This window comes from Danio rerio, chromosome 4, assembly GCF_052040795.2.
Source record: "Danio rerio strain M-AB ecotype USA chromosome 4, GRCz13ab, whole genome shotgun sequence".
In the NCBI taxonomy this organism is placed as follows: domain Eukaryota; kingdom Metazoa; phylum Chordata; class Actinopteri; order Cypriniformes; family Danionidae; genus Danio; species Danio rerio.
Window position 1 is genome coordinate 12,154,512 of NC_141024.2, and position 18,633 is coordinate 12,173,144.

Below are 18,633 nucleotides of genomic sequence, written 5' to 3' on the forward strand. Positions count from 1 at the left end.
ATAAGTACATGGAACATGTAAAAAAAGACACTCTAAAATGGGCAGTCTCTTAGCAAAAACTAATTAAAATAATCAAAATAATGAAAAAGTAATACAAGAGAAGTGTTGGGTAAGTTACTTCAAAAAGTAATCATGTAATAATTACATTATTAAAAATGTACTTAAATGACATTTGTAATTACGATGTTTGAAAGTAGCTCAACTAGCTTAAATTAGCTTAACTCATTAAGTTAATTACTTAACTCAACACAAAAAAATCAGTGTTTAAATAGACACTAGAACTTAAATTCAGCGTCTACCTAAACCAAACCAGGCTCATTCTGGTTTTGTACCCCTACCCCTATATACAGTTCTAGAGAGAGCAAAATACATTCCAGGAGCTAAGTTTTTTTTTTTTTTTTTTTTGCAGTTTTTGTAAATCCACCAGATGCCGCTGTATATGCTTTTTCAGATCTCAAATTTCTCTCACGAGTGCCATTTGCCCCTGCTTTTCTCACGTTAATCCACCAGAGGCCGCTGTTGACTTTCTGATTTACTGACTGACCAAACGACCGATCCCACCACCCTTTTCCTTGCCTAAACCCAACCAATTGTTTTTGTTAAACAGCACCAATTGACCCGCTCACCCACTTCCCTAAACCCAACTGAAAGTGTTTTGAAAAACAAAAAAGTGTCCAGAAAAAGAAAAGCCCCCTGAATTTTTTTCCCCACATTTTCAGATTTTGCCTCATTCTCACCCTGTTATTTACTTTATTTTATTTTTTAGCTTTTGTTTTTGTCTTACCTGCTTTCTAGAACAGTTCATCACTGGACTCAAACCCCATTGCCATGGTCAACTTGTACATGTTGACCTACCGGAAAACTGATAACAACAGAAAAGCCGTCCATACAGAGGTAAGCGGTCAGCTGGTAACATGAAAAGGAACAGCGTCATACCACCCCGTAGCTTTTGTTTTAAAGACGAAATCCAGCCATACGTACTCCAGGCTACATAATTCGCAATCTCCAGAAATGTATATAGGGCTACATTTTAGAATGAGCTCATGTTGCTGAAATCAGAGCCAAACAGGACATTTTATTTTTATTAAAAATGAAAAACTTTAAAAATGATAAGCATTATATGCATCAAAACACAAATTATTTCAAAGCAATGTCACTATATTTTGTGCATATTGACATACATTTCATTCATTGTTTCTCAAACATGTTCAATCTACTTGATAAATTAATTCCTTTGCTTCATTTAATTAACTGATCCAGAATTGTCGAATTTGTGTACAAGGACATTATATAAAGTCACTGTAATTAAATAAACTGAAAATGAACAGTAATTCTTTGTGTGGAAATAATCTAATTACATTAACTAGTAGGGCTGGGCGATATGGCAAAAATGCAATCTCGATAATTCTTTTCCATCCTGAACGATAATGATATATGTTTCGATATGAGTTGTTAATGCTTCCAGATTTAAAAGAGTATCCCAACAAAGACTGAAGCCACGGAAATTAGAGAGTCCATTAAATGGCATATATTAACATTTTTGGTGGCCGATAATTTTTGTCAAAAATTCGGTACATTTGTAATGTTAACACACTTTTAGATTCCCATTGTTGCACATTTCTGCTGTGTGATTGGCTCTTAGATCAATATAGAGCAAAAAGCCCAGAGCTTATCGTTGTTATCGATTTGCGATTTAATATAATATCGTTTATCAGACCAGCCCTAGTAACTTTGTAATGGTGCTGTATAAGTGTATAACTTTCGAAGTTATAATGTGGTTTGCATACAACATTTGAAAAAAAAAAAATATTTTTTTAAAGTGCTGCTAATGTTTGTGAATAACAATTTTAATAACATCATCAAAGAGGAAATATTTCCTTTGAAAAGTGCTTAAAAACAGGAATCAGACTCGTTTATATTTAAATACTTCCAGTTCAAATAACAGAGCTGAACTTAAATGTAAACCTGCTCATAAACCCATCCAACAAATTGTAATTACTGACAGGTGCGACTTACCAGGTCCAAGTGCAGTTCTGCTCAGTGGCCTGCATTTCTGAAAGCAAACAGAAGAGGGCAGTGTTTCAGTACATCCTATTTACACACAAACAAGCAGCCAAAACAGGGCAGAGCTGAAGGGACTCCTGCCAGTTCAGTCAATACACAAACACACATGCGAGTCCAGCTAGTGTGTGTGTGAAGCCCACCACAGAGGTGTTGTTCTTACACCCTGCCACTCCACTTCCTGCTCTATTCAATCCCAGGAAGTGACACGCACAAGCCAGAAAACCAGCTCGCGTGTACACACACAAACACACAAAACCACAGAAATGAATGGGCCGCATGATTGCCTGCAGCTACCACTGATGACATCACTCCCTCCCTCCCTCCCTCGCCGTCCGTAATTTAAAAAGCCAAGAGCTGCTATTTATATAACCGTCTGTTTTGAGCACTTTGAGAGCTCATCTCTCTCTCTGCTATTGATTTATTTTTTTACCAGCCACCAAAATAGACCATTAAATGTTTCGGTTTGTTAAAGAGGGTGGGTGCAAGAAACACCTCTCTCCTCTTTGGCTGGAGTGTGAGCTCTGTAATGACGTGGCCCAGCACTGATTAGTCTCTTCAGCCACGTGAGTGTTTTTCTCACTGCTGGATCTGTGATGCTGCTTTATAATGATCAGTCTTGCAAAATGTGCAGGCAAAGAAAGATGGCTTGACCTGCTCGGACTATTAAAGCTCATTTAATCATTTTCATTTCATCTAGATTTTTTTGGATTTTAAGGCCCATGCAATAATGAAAATGTCACTGAAGTAAGATCGCAGTTCAGGAAAGAGCCATTCAGAAGCCTTAACGAAGCAATCACATGTAGTGTGGGGTAGATATCATTTAAGGACAAAAAGGGATAACACTTTAAAATAATGGTCTATTAGTTCATGTTATGTAATGTATTCACTGTATTTATTACATTTGTAATTACAAAAACATCATGAACTCTTTTATTTATAGTGTTTGGTGTTTTTTCATTATTTTTGAGGGCGTCACGGTGGCGCATTAGGTAGTGCTGTCGCCTCACAGCAAGAAGGTCGCTGGTTCGAGCCTCTGGGTCAGTTGGCGTTTCTGTGTGGAGTTTGCATGTTCTCCCCGCGTTCCCGTGGGTTTCCTCCGCATGCTCCAGTTTCCCCCACAAGTCCAAAGACATGCGGTACAGGCGAATTGGGTAGGCTAAATTGTCCGTAGTGTATGAGTATGAATGAGTGTTTATGGATGTTTCCCAGAGATGGGTTGCACCTGGAAGAGCATCCGCTGCGTAAAACATGTGCTGGATAAGTTGGCGGTTCATTCCACTGTGGCGACCCCAGATTAATAAAGGAACTAAGCCGGAAAGAAAATGAATGAATGAATATTGATTCGAGTGTGGGTTTGACACATTTCAGGGAATTGTGCTGCAAAACCCTGTCCTGTCCATTTTTAAATAGACTAAACTAATCTTGTTAACACAAACAAACAATTAGTAAACCAATTAGAACAGTATTTATTAAACTTTATTTAATGTTTTTTAGGCAAATAATGCTAGTTCATGTTAACTCACTGTGCATTAACTAACAAGCACTTTGGGTTTTAATTAGTAAATCTTAAACTATGATTAATAAATGCTTTGCAAGATTATTCATACTTAGTTTGTGTTAGTAAATACAATTAATGGACCATGATTCTAAAGTGTTTCCCAAGAAGCATGAGTTAATTAATATATCAGGGTTAGGAATCCATGGGGGGTTATTTGCCAAAAATCCAAAAATCTAATTTTTTTTTAAATTCATTCTGCATACATAATGAAATAGACAATCATCATAGAATTATCGTTTTCTATCATTTTTTTTAAAGTGTAAAAGGTCATTGGCGACCCTAACTATGTATAGTGTAAGCATATTTTACCTGTTTAAAATGAATGAAACATCTGATTCAGCGCAATTCAACTTTATTTCTCAATGTGGCACTGAGAAAGCATGTCTATGATTTTCAGCATATTTCTGCACAATATTTTCAGCTAAATAATATATACAAATAATACACACTCTTTTATGTGCATAATCCGTTGTTTAAATGTTTCTTTAGATATTTAATTCAAAAAGATTTGAAAAATGTTCCTGAAGGAAAAACTCAAGCCCTGTTCTATTAGTTTTCTTGCTGAACATCCCATTTCCCTGACATATTCATTAAACAATGACTTTTTAAATGACGTCTGCGGCTCCAAGCTATTGCATAATGACTTGAATAAAGCCGGTTCATCCTAAAAAACATTTTTTCCAGGTTGACATTATTAAAATGTGCTGTCCATTAGAGAACCTCCAGTTAGAGAACTAAATGCTGATGAGGATAAAACAGTCAGAAAAAGCAAGCACTTCAAAATGTGTATCAAAGCAGCTTGAAAAGAGCATCACGAAAATCTGCCCACCACTGAATAAGACCCATTTTTCATCTCTAAATGTATACAGTACACACACACACACACACAGTTTGTCTCCATCAAATGTTTAAAAGCCAGCAGTGTGTGCAGTGCCTATAGGAAAGTGACTCATCACATTTACAGCTCAGAAGCTCCATCACCCCAATTAGTCCCAAATACACACTCTTGCACTGTGAATAAGTGCTACAGAAAACACAGTAACACAGCCCGATACTCATATTCATCCTTAGTTGTCACAAACTCTAAGGTGTGACTCTACAGACCAAACCACTTTTCATGCACACCTCAGTTTTGAGATTTTTCAGCCTGATCTCACAAGAAAACGTCACTATTCAACCCAACTACATTCTGAAAACATATATATATATATATATATATATATATATATATATATATATATATATATATATATATATATATATATATATATATATATATATATATAATAAAACGCCATATACATTTCTGAAGAGCGGCAAATACATCCTGATGTGTACGCTTTTTGAGATCTCCACCTGCTGTTCTCGCGTAAATCCACCAGAGGCTGCTGTCAATTGACTCACCCTTCTCCTTCCTTAAACCCAATCAATAGTGTTTTCAAAAGCACCGATTGACCTGCCCTGTTATTTACTTATTTTGATATTTTTGGTTTCTGTTTATGTCTTGCCCACTTTCTGGAACGATTCTTTGCCAGAGTCAAACCCCATCATCTTGATCAACTCCACTCTGCATCTCTAGTCCGCTGACATAAATGGCGAGCTGATTGGACCAACTGGTAACAGCAGGAAAACCAACCATATGGAGGCAATTGGTCAGCTAGTAAGCGTGAAAATGAACGGTGCCATACTGCCTCGTACTGCCTCGTACCATAAAGACGCAATGCAGCCATACGTACTTCTGTCTACATAATTTGTGATCTCCAGAAATGTATATAGGGCAACGTTTACAGAATGAGCTTATGCTGTAACTATTTTACGTTTTGTGCATTTAGTCATATGAAATTGTACGATTTTGAAAAGCGGGCGTGCCACCAATCCCCACACCTAAACCCAACCGTTAATAGGAGATTGGAAAATCATACTAAATTGTACGAAAGAGATCATGCAAATCATACAAATTAGCTGCTAAATCAAATTGCTGCTTTTGAGCTTTTTTGGCGTTTCATAAAGTGTTTTTTTCCTAATAATGAAATAAAACCATCCCATAAATGCACAATCAAGTGCTTATTTTATAACACAATCAATGTATGACTGTAGATTTTGATTACAATACATATATTTAAAGGCCATTTTCTCAAATTTAATTTATCCATAACTGATCCATAAATCTGATTGTAAACACTGTATTCTACAAAAAGTTTTCTTCTGAATTATTGAGGGATGAAAAGTGATTCTTTTAGTCAATGTTCAGATTTTTGTGCTATAAATGAGTGTAAAATTGTTAAGCCAGGCTCATTCTGAAAACGGACCTCTATATACATTTTCGGAGACTGCCAAATATGTCTCAGGAGGTAATTTTTTTTTGCAGTTTTCACGAATCCACCAGAGGCCGCTGTGAGTGCCATTCTAATCAGAGTGCCATTCGCACCTGCTGTTCTATTGTAAATCCACCAGAGGCCGCTGTGAGTGCCAGTCTAATCAGAGTGCCATTCGCACCTGCTGTTCTATTGTAAATCCACCAGAGGCCGCTGTCTACTGACTTTTTGACTGACCGAATGACTGACTGACCGACTGATTGACTGATCCGCCTCCCGCTTTCACTAAACCCAACCAATAATACTTTAAAGAGCAACGATTGACCCACCCAGCCACTTCCCTAAACCCATCGACAAATTTAAAAAGCAGTTCAGAAAAAGAAAAACCCTCGCCGGATTTTTTACGCGTTTTACCACATTCTCACCCTGTTATTAACTTGTTTATTTTATTTTTTGTCTTTTGTTATTGTCTTATCTGCTTTCTGGAACCGTTCTTCACCAGACTCAAACACCGTCGTCGTGATCAACTCCTCTCTGCAATTCAAGTCCACCGACGTATATGGCAAGCTAACTGGACAAACTGGTAAGCCGTCTAAATGGAGGTAAGCGGTCAGTTGTAAGCGCGAAAAGGAATGGCATCATACCACCCCGGAGCGTTTATTTTAAAGACGAAACGCAGCCATACGTTCTTCTGGCTTCATAAATCATGATCTCCAGAAATGTATATAGTGCTACGTTTACAGAATGGCCTGTGTTGAAAATGTTTGATATTTATTGCCTCATTTAAATATTTAAACAACATTTCAAAAAATGTGAAATACAGTAATTTAACAAATCATTGAGGAAACATGGGGATAACTATTAGATATTTCTGTTTACTTTCTTAACCTGCAGTGTCTTGATTTAAGCAGATCGTTCCTTTATTCGGATCAGCAGTTTGGCCCATTTACTAGGAATCTGTGCTGGTGATGATGTTGTAGTTATATACATGAGAGAGAGAGAGATAGAGAGAGAGAGAGAGAGAGAGAGAGAGAGAGAGATAAAGTGTGAGTCAGATGTGAATCACAGCAGGCAGGTGTGTTTTATTTTAATCCTGTCAAACTATGACAAATGTACACAAGCGTAGTTATGACTCACATTCAAGTGAACATAACCTTTAACTGATCCCAGAGCAGCGCTGTATTCCTGTAAATGGGTCCTCGAGGGTCAATAATTAAACAGGACAGTTCCAGGAACAGCAGCTAACATGAACAATGAGCTGAATCTAATCTGTGTATTAAATATGTTTTAACATTTGCGAAATATTGTTTCATTTCCCTGTACATGAGCATATCGATAGATTGTCTGGAAAAGTATATGTGTCTGTGAATAGAAAAAAATAAAAAGGCCATTTTTATCTGTGTTTATTAGCTATGTGTTTAAATTTAAAATGATATTTGTTTAATGTTTTAATCCTAATTTCAAATAAAAAATGACAATTGGTGGAATTAATAAATGTTTTCTTTTCTTTTCTTTGAAAACCAAGGTTATTTAAACTGAATATTGATTTCTTAACTCTGAAGTAGGGCAGCACAATATTGTATACTTTGTTATATACTTTGTTATACTTGGAAAAAAAATTTGGTCACACTTTATTTTAAGTGTTCGTTCTCGCTCTAGGTTTGATTCATTAAACTCCTAATTTGCTCCTTATTAATAGTTATTAAGGTATTGGATTAGATTAGGGATGTAGAATAAGATAATGCAGAACATGTGCTTTATAAGACCTATTAAGCAGCCAATATCTCAATTACATGCATGCTAATAAGCAAGTTAACAATGTGAAGTGGTGCCTGCAGTGTTATTAAATGTATTGATTTTGATTGACTGAGATGATTCTGTAGGGGAGTGAATGATGCATAACGTGATAAACAAACTACAGGCATGGGTGAATGCAACAAAGCAAAGATAAATGTTAAATAAACAGTGCATGCTTTAAGGTTTTGTACATGTGATTAGAAATTACACTGCCAAGTCATCTCAACTTTGCATTTTAAAACTTTGGTTTTGTGTTGTTTAAAAATAAATATTTAAACATGTTTGGAATTAATTAAAAAATAATAATTTAAATAAACATCAGCAGTTTGAAATGTATAGAAATCATAGTGGAAAATAAATCTCCAACAACTACCGTCACCTATTTGTTCAACACAGGCTCATTGTTTAAACATATCCCTGTGTACATTTCTGGAGAGCGCACATTATGTAGCCAGAGCTTTGTATGGCTGCATTTTGTCTTAAAAATGAATGCTATGGGGGGGCTTTTGTTTCTTTTCGCGCTACCAGCTGGCTGCTTACTTCCATTTGGATGACTTCTGCTGTTACCAGTTTGCCCAGTAGCTCGCTGCGTATGGTGGCGGATTTGAGACGGAGTTGACTGCGACGACGGGGTTTGAGTCAGATGAAGAACTCCTTCAGAAAGCAGGTAAAACTAAAAAAAAAAAAAGGCAAAAACAAGTAAATAACAGGGTGAGAACGTGGTAAGATCTGAAAAGGTGGTAAATTCAGGCTTTCTTTTTCTGGATTGCTTTTGAAAACACTGTCGATTGGGTTTGGGAAAGGTGGTGGGTAGGTCAATTGATGCTTTTGAAAACACTATCAGTTGGATTTAGAGAAGGGGTGGGTGGGGTCATCAGTCAGTCAGTCGACAGCAGCCTCTGGTGGATTTACTGCAGAACAGCACGTGCGAATGGCACTCGCAAGAGAGATGAGATCTAAAAAAAGCGCACACAGCGACCTCTGGAGAATTCACGAAAACAAAAACAGCAAAAATAAAAGTACCTCCTAGGACTTATTTTGCATTCTCCAGAAATGTATACAGGGGTACATATCAAAATTGAGTATTTGTCTCCCAGCAACCTTGTTCAAGAGAAGAAGGTTTAAGTAAAGAGTGAATCAATCATGACCCTTTAAATGCACTTAAATCTTCACCAACATGTATGTACACATTTGATGGATTATATGAGCAGGGTAAGACATTAATTGCCAACAACCTGACTATTTCTCAACATGAAACGCTCTCTGGTGTGACTCGGGGATGTAAAGTCAGCGCTGTGAGGACAGATGGTTTTAGCAGGGAGAATGCAGATCCGTCAATAGGTTGAGTGTGGTGTTAATATGGTTTGGCCTGCTCTCCTGAGTTCAGACAAGGGCCGTGGAGAGTAATGGCTATAAAGGCAGCAGGTCGTGCACTCATTCTCTCGCTCTTCCTTTCTTTAATGAGAAGCTGCTCTAAAGGAGACTGTCAACTATTTATAAATCAAGGCTGAAAGGTGCTACTGCTACTGTGTGAGTTTGATTAAAACCAGACACACACATACACACATACATTGACATTTAAAAAAATAATATTAATAAATTGGGAAAAAAATCCAGTGCAGAATTAAAAGAAAAAAAAAACATAAAGCTAAGAAGAATTTTATTAAATGTTAAATAAAAGAAAAGTTTTTAACTTAATGCAATTAATGCAAGATTAGTAGAACAAAAAAATTCAACAGCAATATATAAAACATATTTATAAAGATATAAAACAGCATACATAAAATTTTTATATTTAAAAATATAACAAAAATGAATTAAACTAAAATAGACATTTAGAAATGAATACAATGACACAAATGCAACAATTTCTACAACATTAACAAATATTATTATTTTTCAAGTTGAATTTAATAAAAAAATTATAATTTACTTAATACAAAAATTATTTAAACTAGTTGGCAATTAATTGTTTTTTTAATTATATTTAATTTATTAAAATTTTTTGTAATAAAATGGATGATTTTTTTTATAAAACTGTCAAAAAACACAATTACTAAAACCTTGTTATTATTATTATTCATATTATTATTCATATTATTATTATTATAATTATTATTATTATTATTATTATTATTATTGGTTTGGTCATAGAAAATCAAGAGCAAATGAGTCCTTTTTGCAATGATTTTTTTTAAGTACATAAAGAAGAATAACAGATTGAGACAATGTTTGGTGCTCAAATTCCATGTGAAATCAAAATTTGCTATGGCCATTTTGTCAGCGCTCATTGCTAGTCTTTAGGTGAACAATTATTCAGGCCAACTTAACCCTTTAACAGGCATCATAACCACCTGGTTGACCTTTTATTAATAGGTTATCATTATTATTTTAATTGCTTATTACTATTTATCATTGAAAGAAAAATTATTGATAATCTTCAATTAAAATCTGACCATTTGTTTCCACCTTTGCATTGGCTGTACTTCTGTGTGGACATCAGTTTGGCAGCTTCAGCAACAATAGTCTAACCCATCCTTCTTACCATTAGTTTGCCACAAGTGAATGATGCACAAAAAGAAAGCCCCGCCCCCTATTCAATAATCAGCTTCAGTTGGAAGTACATTAACGTACTAACATAAATCTCAGCAATTTCCAGTTACACAGACTTAAACCATTTAATAATTCTTAAACTTTAAAAGTTGCTTTGAATTACAGATTTGAATGTGCTTTCAGACCCCCCGTGAATATATTTTTATAGATGCAGTATTTGTACATAAACACATAAGCAAACGGCGCCCACACACAGCTGTACATAACGCAACACGTTTCTTTCATAACACACCGAAATGTTTTCCCTCTCTCTGTCTCCTGGCACCATCCACAGCCGTTCTGGCAGCACATCGGCCCAAAGCATGCTCTCGGTGCGAGTCCTCAGGAATTCTTGGACATTTGATGGGGAATTTCAGACATCTGGCTGTTCCTTTTGATCTATTTACAGGAAGAGGCTGAACTTTGGCCCACTTGTACACGCGCTGTGTGACACAGCCGCAGGAGAATGTTCCTTTCTGGGCAAAAACAGATAAACAACCCTTAACAACCCTATCAGACGGGTGGGCCAAATTTAGAGCCTAAGTAAATACCCTACAAAAACACGACCAAATGACAGAAAAATAAGGCAGGGAGAGAAAAGATAATTGAGAGTTTCCAGGAACTGTGCTAGAAAGGACAAGTTTATCTGCTCATGCAATCTCTTATAAACAAACACCACTTTAGCTTTGTAGGAAGTCATGCTAACCTGAGTCATGCTATACACAGCCTGCTTATTATACGTCACAACACTGTTTTATGCCACTTTAATATGTATAGCACCACCTCACAAATATGTGTTTTTCCCGAAAGGACAAGTTTATCTGCTCCTGCGATCTCTTACAAACATGACTTTAGCTTTAGCATTGTAGGAAGTGATGCTAACCTATATAATGCTAAACACAGCCTGTTTATTATCCCTCACAACACTGTGCTTGGATAGTTTTATGGCACTTTAATATGTATAGCATCACCTGACAAATATGTGCTTTTACCGAAAGGACAAGTTTATCCGCTCATGTTATCATAAACAAACACGGATTTAGCTTTAGCATTGAAGGAAGTGATGCTAACCTATGCTAAACACTGACTGCTTATTATACCTTACACCACTGTGCTTGGATAGTTTTATACTAGAACCACCTCACAAATATGTGTTTTTACCAAAAGGACAAGTTTATCTGCTCATGTGATCTTTTATAAACAAACACTACTTTAGCTTTAGCATTGAAGGAAGTTACGGTAACCTGAGTCATGCTAAACACAACCTGTTTACTATCCCTCACAACACTGTGCTTGGGTAATTTTATGCCACTTTAATATGTATTGCACCACCTCACAAATATGTGTTTTTACCGAAAGGACAAGTTTATCCCTTCATGCTATCTCTTTTAAGCACGACTTTAGCTTTAGCATTGAAGGAAGTGATGCTTACATATGTAATACTAAACACAGCCTGTTTATTATCCCTCACAACACTATGCATGGATAGTTTTATGCCACTTTAAAATAGCACCACCTGACAAATGTGTTTTTACAGAAAGGACAAGTTTACCTGCTCATGTTATCATAAACAAAAACGACTTTAGCTTTAGCTTTAGCATTGAAGGCAGTGATGCTGACCTGAGTCATGCAAAACACAGCCTGTTTATTATACATCACAACACTGTGTTTGCATAGTTTTATGCCACTTTAACATAGCACCACCTCACAAATATGTGTTTTTACCAAAAGGACAAGTTTATCTGCTCATGATATCATAAACACGACTTTAGCTTTAGCATTAAAGAAAGCAATGTTAACCTGAGTCATGCTAAACACTGCCTGTTTTGTTATTCGTCACAACACTGCTTAGATAGTTTAGTGTGCCACTTTAATATGCATAGCACCACCTCACAAATATGTGTTTTTACCGAGTGCTTTTAACAAAGGATGAAGAAGATTGCAATGACCTGCAACTACAAATTCCCAGCATGTCTTGAACTAAATGAGCTGTTCTGAGAAGCGCTCCTGGGAAACCCAGCCTGCACTCATCTGGAATGGCCTTGCCAACAGAAACACCACTGCGCAGATCAGTAATTTTACATTTCTTCACCGCAGTGTGCTGCTTATTACGCATGTCCGCTCTCACTGATAACCTCCTCACCAGCATTACCTGCTTTCACATACACAAACTCCCTGATGCAGAGCTTAAAGGGATAGTTCACACAAATATTTAATCCTGTCATCGTTTCCTCAACCTTTATTGCTTCAAATATGCTTAAGTTCCTTTTTTCTGTTGAACACAAAAGATGTTTTGAAAAATGTTGGAAACCAGTATTCATTGACTTTCATAGTAGAAAAAGAAAATACTTTGGAAGTTAATGGCTAGCGATTTCCAACAGAAAGAAACTCAAACAGGTTTATAACACATAAAGGGTGAGTAAAAGATGACAGAATTTTGGGTGTACTATCCCTGTAAAGGGCTCATGAACTGATATGATCTTTTTACTGACGTATACCTGTATTAACAAGGTTTTATAAGTCAAACCACTCTATTGTATATAATTGTAGACTCAGACTGGCACAGATTTGCATATTTATTTAATCAGGGACCAGATTTACCAGCTTAGGCCAGTAGAAACAATTATTTGTCAGTGAGGAGATACGTAGGGAAAAAAATGAAAAGTCGCAGTTATTTTTGTGGATGATCTTATTATATTTAACATGAATTTCAGCTGCTGGATGCAAAGTTTATATGAGGGGTGTTTTAAATAGCTCATGTTACAAGGTTTACTGCCAATTTACTTGTATTTGCATGATTATTTATGCCCCAAAACTGTGTTATTATTAGATTATAACATTAAACCTGTTTATTAAATCAGTCAATTCTGATTTAATCTTTTTTTGTTCTCTCTAGGGAAGGGTTAACGAGCAGTTCATTAAGAATTGTTAAACGTAAAAAAATAAGTAAAAAACACAGTAACCTCATAACTTATTGCATTACTTGTCTCATTTCTAGTACATGTAAATATGTAAAAATCATTGGAGAATTCACAATTTAACAAATCACGCTAACCTTGAAAGTAGCCAGTGTAGTGCTAAATGCTAATGAAAGCTATAGCGTAAAGCTATAGAGTAAAATGAGGAGGGAAAAATAAATGCAAAGTCTTTAGAAGTTTAAAAAGTTAAAACCAAAGAAGTTTCTAACTGATCACAGAAATTGATACATTGGAACAGGGTTGGTCTGATAAACGATATTATAGCGAATCCCGATACAGTTTATATCTATATCGATGATACGCTCTGGACTTTTTTACTCTATATTGATCCAAGTGCCAATCACACAGCAGAAATGTGCAACAATGGAAATCTAGAAGCATGTTGATATCAAAGATCAACCGATTTTTTGGCCACCGAAAATGTTATGCCATTAAATGGATTCTCTAATTTTTGTGGCTTTAGTCATTGTTGGGGGACTCTTAAATCTGGAAGCAATAACAACTTGTATCGAAATATATCGCCATCGTTCAATATGGAATATGATTATGGAGACTGCATTTTTGCCTTATGGCCCAGGCCTACATTGGATACATCATTCCTTATCCTCCTTGCCAGTTTTTCAAGTGAACATGCCTGGGGTCTTTAAAAATAGCCAGTATAGTGCTTAACCTATATGGAGTTAAAAGGATGTAAACAATGCTGTTTCCAACTCTACGTAAGCCAGTTTATCTCATAAGTTTGCAGTCACAATCTCACAATTCAAAGAAAATAAATACAAGATAAGCTTCCATCCACATTATTTTGATTACACGCAAAAAAGCTCACCATCTATGTGTGTTTGAGGTTTGCAATAATATCATTAAATGATGACAGATTTCCTTTTTTGTAAAAACTAACCATCTAAACAGCATGCTCAGGGGCAGAAGCATGATGTCTGAGACTTTCCTGCAATTGAACCAGTGACCTTCCACTTACCAGTTGTGAGTTTAAACCTCTCCACCCCAGAACTCAACACGATGTGTAATGACCATCCCATTTATATTTGAACTAACACCGATTTCCGAGAAATGACACATTCCTGTCTGTGAGGGAATAGCTTCTTGGAAGTCTCCTAGGCCCTAATATAACTGTACAGTATGCATAATTAAATAAGAACCATGAGTCTTAACTGACTCACGTCTAGCCGACGGCTACAGCTCACGTATCTCCCCGCTCCCTTCGCGATCCTTAGGGATGTCTGTTTCCCCCCTCTCCCTGGGTTTACAGTGTAACACATTTGTTCTTCATTTCAGTGCACTTGCATTGAAGCGCACTTCCTCTGACTCACGCCGCAAACAGGCCCTAAATCAGATCATCTGTCAGGGAGTCCATCTCGGCAGCGATTAACAGCAAAAGGAAAAATAACACCGCCACAGTCGCCTGTGTGTTGTTCACACACTCTTTGCTTTGATGGCTTGTCAGAGGCACAGGGTCAGACTTCCAGCTAACCACAGCAGCGAGTCATAAAGCGGAGATCTCTAAAAAGAGGGCTCTGAGCCAAGGCTACTTCCCAAAACTGAAGTGCTGGAGAGAAAAAAAGAAAAATTACAGTAAACGTGACTCGCATTCCCAGAAACCCAGAGTGGGGCCCGGGTAACGTTACAGTCCACCGCACACAACAGAAACCATCTATTGGGAATTGCACTGTGTGAAGTGAGAAAAATGAAAACACAGACAAGCTAATCATTGTGTGTGTGTGTGTGTGTGTGTGTGTGTGTGTGTGTGTGTGTGTGTGTGTGTGTGTGTGTGTGTGTGTGTGTGTGTGTCTGTACCAAGCAAATCAATAACTGCTTATGTATTTAATGGCTAATAACTCTTAGTTATAGTTGTCTTAATAGTTCTTTTTTCACATTCACAGTGTCCTTGTCCTTTGAAATGGGGTTAGATCTTATAATGGGCCTGGATTTCCAAAAAGGTTATAAACAAATGAATGGATCAAAAAATTGAAACAAACTTTTATTAATGGTTTAAGAAAGCTTTGTTTTAAATGAAACAAAGTTTGAAGGCTGATGAATCGATAGACGGATGGTGAGAAATAAATAGATACAGTAGATGGACACATAAAAGGATGGATGGTTGGATTTGAAGGACAAATGAGTAGATGGATGGAGGAACAGATGAGTGGATTTTTGGATTTAGAGGATGGATGGATGGATGGATGGATGGATTGACGGACGAACGAACAGATGAGTTGTTGGATGGATGGAAAGATGAGTTGTTGGATGAATGGGCAGATGAGTGGATGGTTGAATTTGAGGGATGGATGGATGGATGGATGGATGGATGGATGAACAGACGGACGGATGAGTGGATGACTGCATTTGAGGGACAAATGAGTGAATGGATGGCTGGATGGATGAAAGAACATGAGTTGATGCTTGGATTTGAAGGACAAATTAGTGGATAGATGGATTGATAGACTGATGGATGGAATGATGAGTAAATAGTTGGATATGAAGGACAAATGGATGGATGGATGGATGGATGGATGGATGGATGGATGGATGGATGGTTGGTTGGATGAACAGACGGATGGATGAGTGTATGGTTGGATTTGAAGGACAGATAAGTGGTTGGATGGCTGGATGGATGGAAGAACAATAGTTAATGGTCAGATTTGAAGAACAAATGAGTGGATGGATGGAAAGATGGATAGACAATTGAGTGAATGGATGGCTGGACAGATGGATGAGTGGACAGTTGGATTCGAAAGACAAATATGTGGATGGATGGATGGATGGATGGATAAATGGATGGATGGATGAGTTAGATGGACCGAAGGACAGATGAATAGATGAACAGATAAATGGAAATGATGGTTTGATGTATGAACTGATGGACAAAAGGGCAAAAATAGGTATGATGTATGGATAAGGAGATACTATGAATGGATAGATGGATGGATAAATATATAATATGAATGGATGTCCAGACGGACAGAAAGACAGATTGATGTAAAGATGAACAGATAGAAAGAAAGATAAAATAAGATTAGATTGAACTATTTAACTTTGGAACCAGCTTTGAAGCACTTTCAATTTCCCAGAACACATTGCCTGCTAAATTTATTTCAATCGCAATTAAGTAAATTCAAGTTCCAAATCATCTTTGTGTGCATTAGAACCAATTAATAGCGAGAAGTGAATCCCATTTTCCACCACCAGCTGTAAACTCGTCACTGAGCTCTCGAAACCCTAAAACAGCTCTGACACGATTATGCGGCTGGGTATTTTTGTGAATTGGGTTACCACCTACCTCATGTTACAATATGACCGCCTGATAACGTCCCATGCAAGGATGAAACCAAATCTGCCAAGGATACGCTCTATCAAAGACATGCACTATAAAACAAAACAACCGCCTACACTGTTATTTCTTTGGGGATAATTGTAACCTGTCTTTTAACCATTAGACTGATGACTCCTCTGTGTTTTCAAATAGTCCTCCCCTTAGACTCATCTCTCTCTCACTGAATGATTTCTTTCAGTGCCAAGTCCCTAAATGACGTCTTGCTTCAATGATTTCACAGATCGGACATCAATCAATAACACCACAAAAACAGGTCAGTTTTTCAATATCTGCACCACTGATAAATGATTAATTATAGTTTGCTTATGATTGTAAATGCAGGGTATTGATGGGTTGTGCTCTAGTTATGAGATGAAAAAAACATTTAATTCATTCAATAAAATCCTAACAGTCTGAAGCCAAAGAGAGAGAGAGAGGATGTCAAGGCGGAAATATTAATCTAGCTTTCATAAGAAAGCCCGGGCATCACGCCAACCATGGACTGCAGTGTACTTCATTGTCCACTGGCACATAATGTACAAGTTAAATCAACATTTCCTTTAGGTTATAATTTGAAAGGGCAAAGTCCTTCATTGTGGACATGTAATATGAGTAAAACCGTAAACACATTTACAGACTGAATTTTTGTTGCATACAAATTAAACAGAAAAATGTTTTGGCTGCCTTCGAGATTCAATTCGGATATTATTTGCAGCTCTGAAAGAGTCTAATATGATGTCATGCTTTTATATGACCATTCACAAATCTTGCTTGAGTCTGCCACTGACCTCAACACCTCACAAATGATTCAATGAACACCGCGCGGACAGTGTACTGTAACCAGACTCAACAATTTAAACAAGTGGTAAAAACTAAACTGATTCATTTTGGGAGTCATTCTACGTAACTCCGGTCACAATTCAATCTCATAGATACAAAAAACAAGGTCATGTTTTGTTTTATTGTACAATTCATGCTATTAAGAAACCATTAACTAAGACTTTTAGCTCAATAAACTACTAATTTGCTACTTATTGATAGTTGGTAAGGTAGAAGTTGGATTTAGGTAATGGGTAGGATTAGGGATATAAAATAAGATCATGCATCATAAGTGCTAATAAACAGTTATTATCTTAATAATAGGCATGTAATAAGCCTGTAGTAAATGGTGTGAATTTTTAGTTAAACTAAAGCATTACCGAAACAATCCTTGAAACTCATTGTAAGAAGTTCCAGTTTTAAGTCCTACACATTTCAGTCACACTTTATTTTGATGGTCCGTTTGTTGAATTCAAGTTGCATGGTGTAAGTTGACATGTACTTGCAAAGTTTCTTATAGTCAGTTAAATGTCTGTTGAAGTGGTTGGTTGTCTGTTGAGGTGGGTGGAGGTATTGGTAGGTTGGTCAGTTAGTTAGTCAGTCAGTTACTCAACAGCGGCCTCTGGTGGATTTATGTGAGAACAGCAGGCGCGAATTGCACTCACAAGAGAAATTTGAGATCTGAAAAAGCGTACACATCGGCTTCTGGCATATTTTACGAAAACAAAAACTGCAAAAAATGTAGCTCCTGGGACGTATTTTGCTCTCTCTGTAAATGTATATAGGGGTACGTTATCAGAATGAGTCTAGATTCAAATTATGAAGGGTTGCATGAACACCATGGATTCCAATACAAATTTTTAAAGTTATTAACATTAATAGCAGTGTATTGTTGATGATGTGCTTGTTTTTGGCCTTTTCACGTTGTCTTGCTGAGAAAGATGAGATGTAATGCAGTGACATCAGACCTGGTTCATACTAGCGGAAAAGAGGTACATGTTCCCAATGGCTGTAAAAGTGTTGCATTACCAGTATTTTCACTTTAGGTGTGAACAAATGACTTGCTGTGACTGGCTAAAACAAAACTACTAATAAAAATGACAAACAAAAGGAATCATGCATGTAATTCAGCTTTTTCAGGAGGCTTACCTGACATACAAAGCCAAATCCTGGAGGCACGCC

The 18,633-nt window shown here is 36.8% G+C and overlaps 2 protein-coding genes across 18 annotated transcripts in view; one reads left to right on the forward strand and one right to left on the reverse strand.

The window, feature by feature from the left end:
- The window catches only part of asb13a.2 (ankyrin repeat and SOCS box containing 13a, tandem duplicate 2), a 169,571-nt gene that overhangs the window by 128,096 nt on the left and 22,842 nt on the right, over nucleotides 1-18,633 (forward strand). Inside the window, exon 9 of one of the 3 annotated variants that reach the window (XR_015482110.1) lies at nucleotides 16,832-16,906. The exons of the other annotated variants lie outside the window; for them this stretch is intronic. The gene's annotated coding sequence lies outside the window, so the exon portion shown is untranslated. The remainder of the gene's footprint in view (nucleotides 1-16,831; nucleotides 16,907-18,633) is intronic. 3 annotated transcript variants of the gene reach the window in all.
- The window catches only part of LOC147844648 (uncharacterized), an 88,836-nt gene that overhangs the window by 2,806 nt on the left and 67,397 nt on the right, over nucleotides 1-18,633 (reverse strand). For 8 of the 15 annotated variants that reach the window (XR_015482813.1, XR_015482816.1, XR_015482810.1 and 5 more), the window contains one exon: nucleotides 2,017-2,053. Coding sequence is in view for 3 of the 15 variants with exons in the window: in XM_087248090.1 (XP_087104216.1) it covers nucleotides 2,017-2,053 (37 nt within the window). In the remaining 12 variants the exon portion in view is untranslated. Of the gene's footprint in view, nucleotides 1-381; nucleotides 2,054-6,011; nucleotides 8,408-9,915; nucleotides 10,803-18,633 lie in introns of those variants that run through there. The other 7 variants (XR_015482809.2, XR_015482817.2, XR_015482820.2 and 4 more) reach the window with 4 other exon arrangements.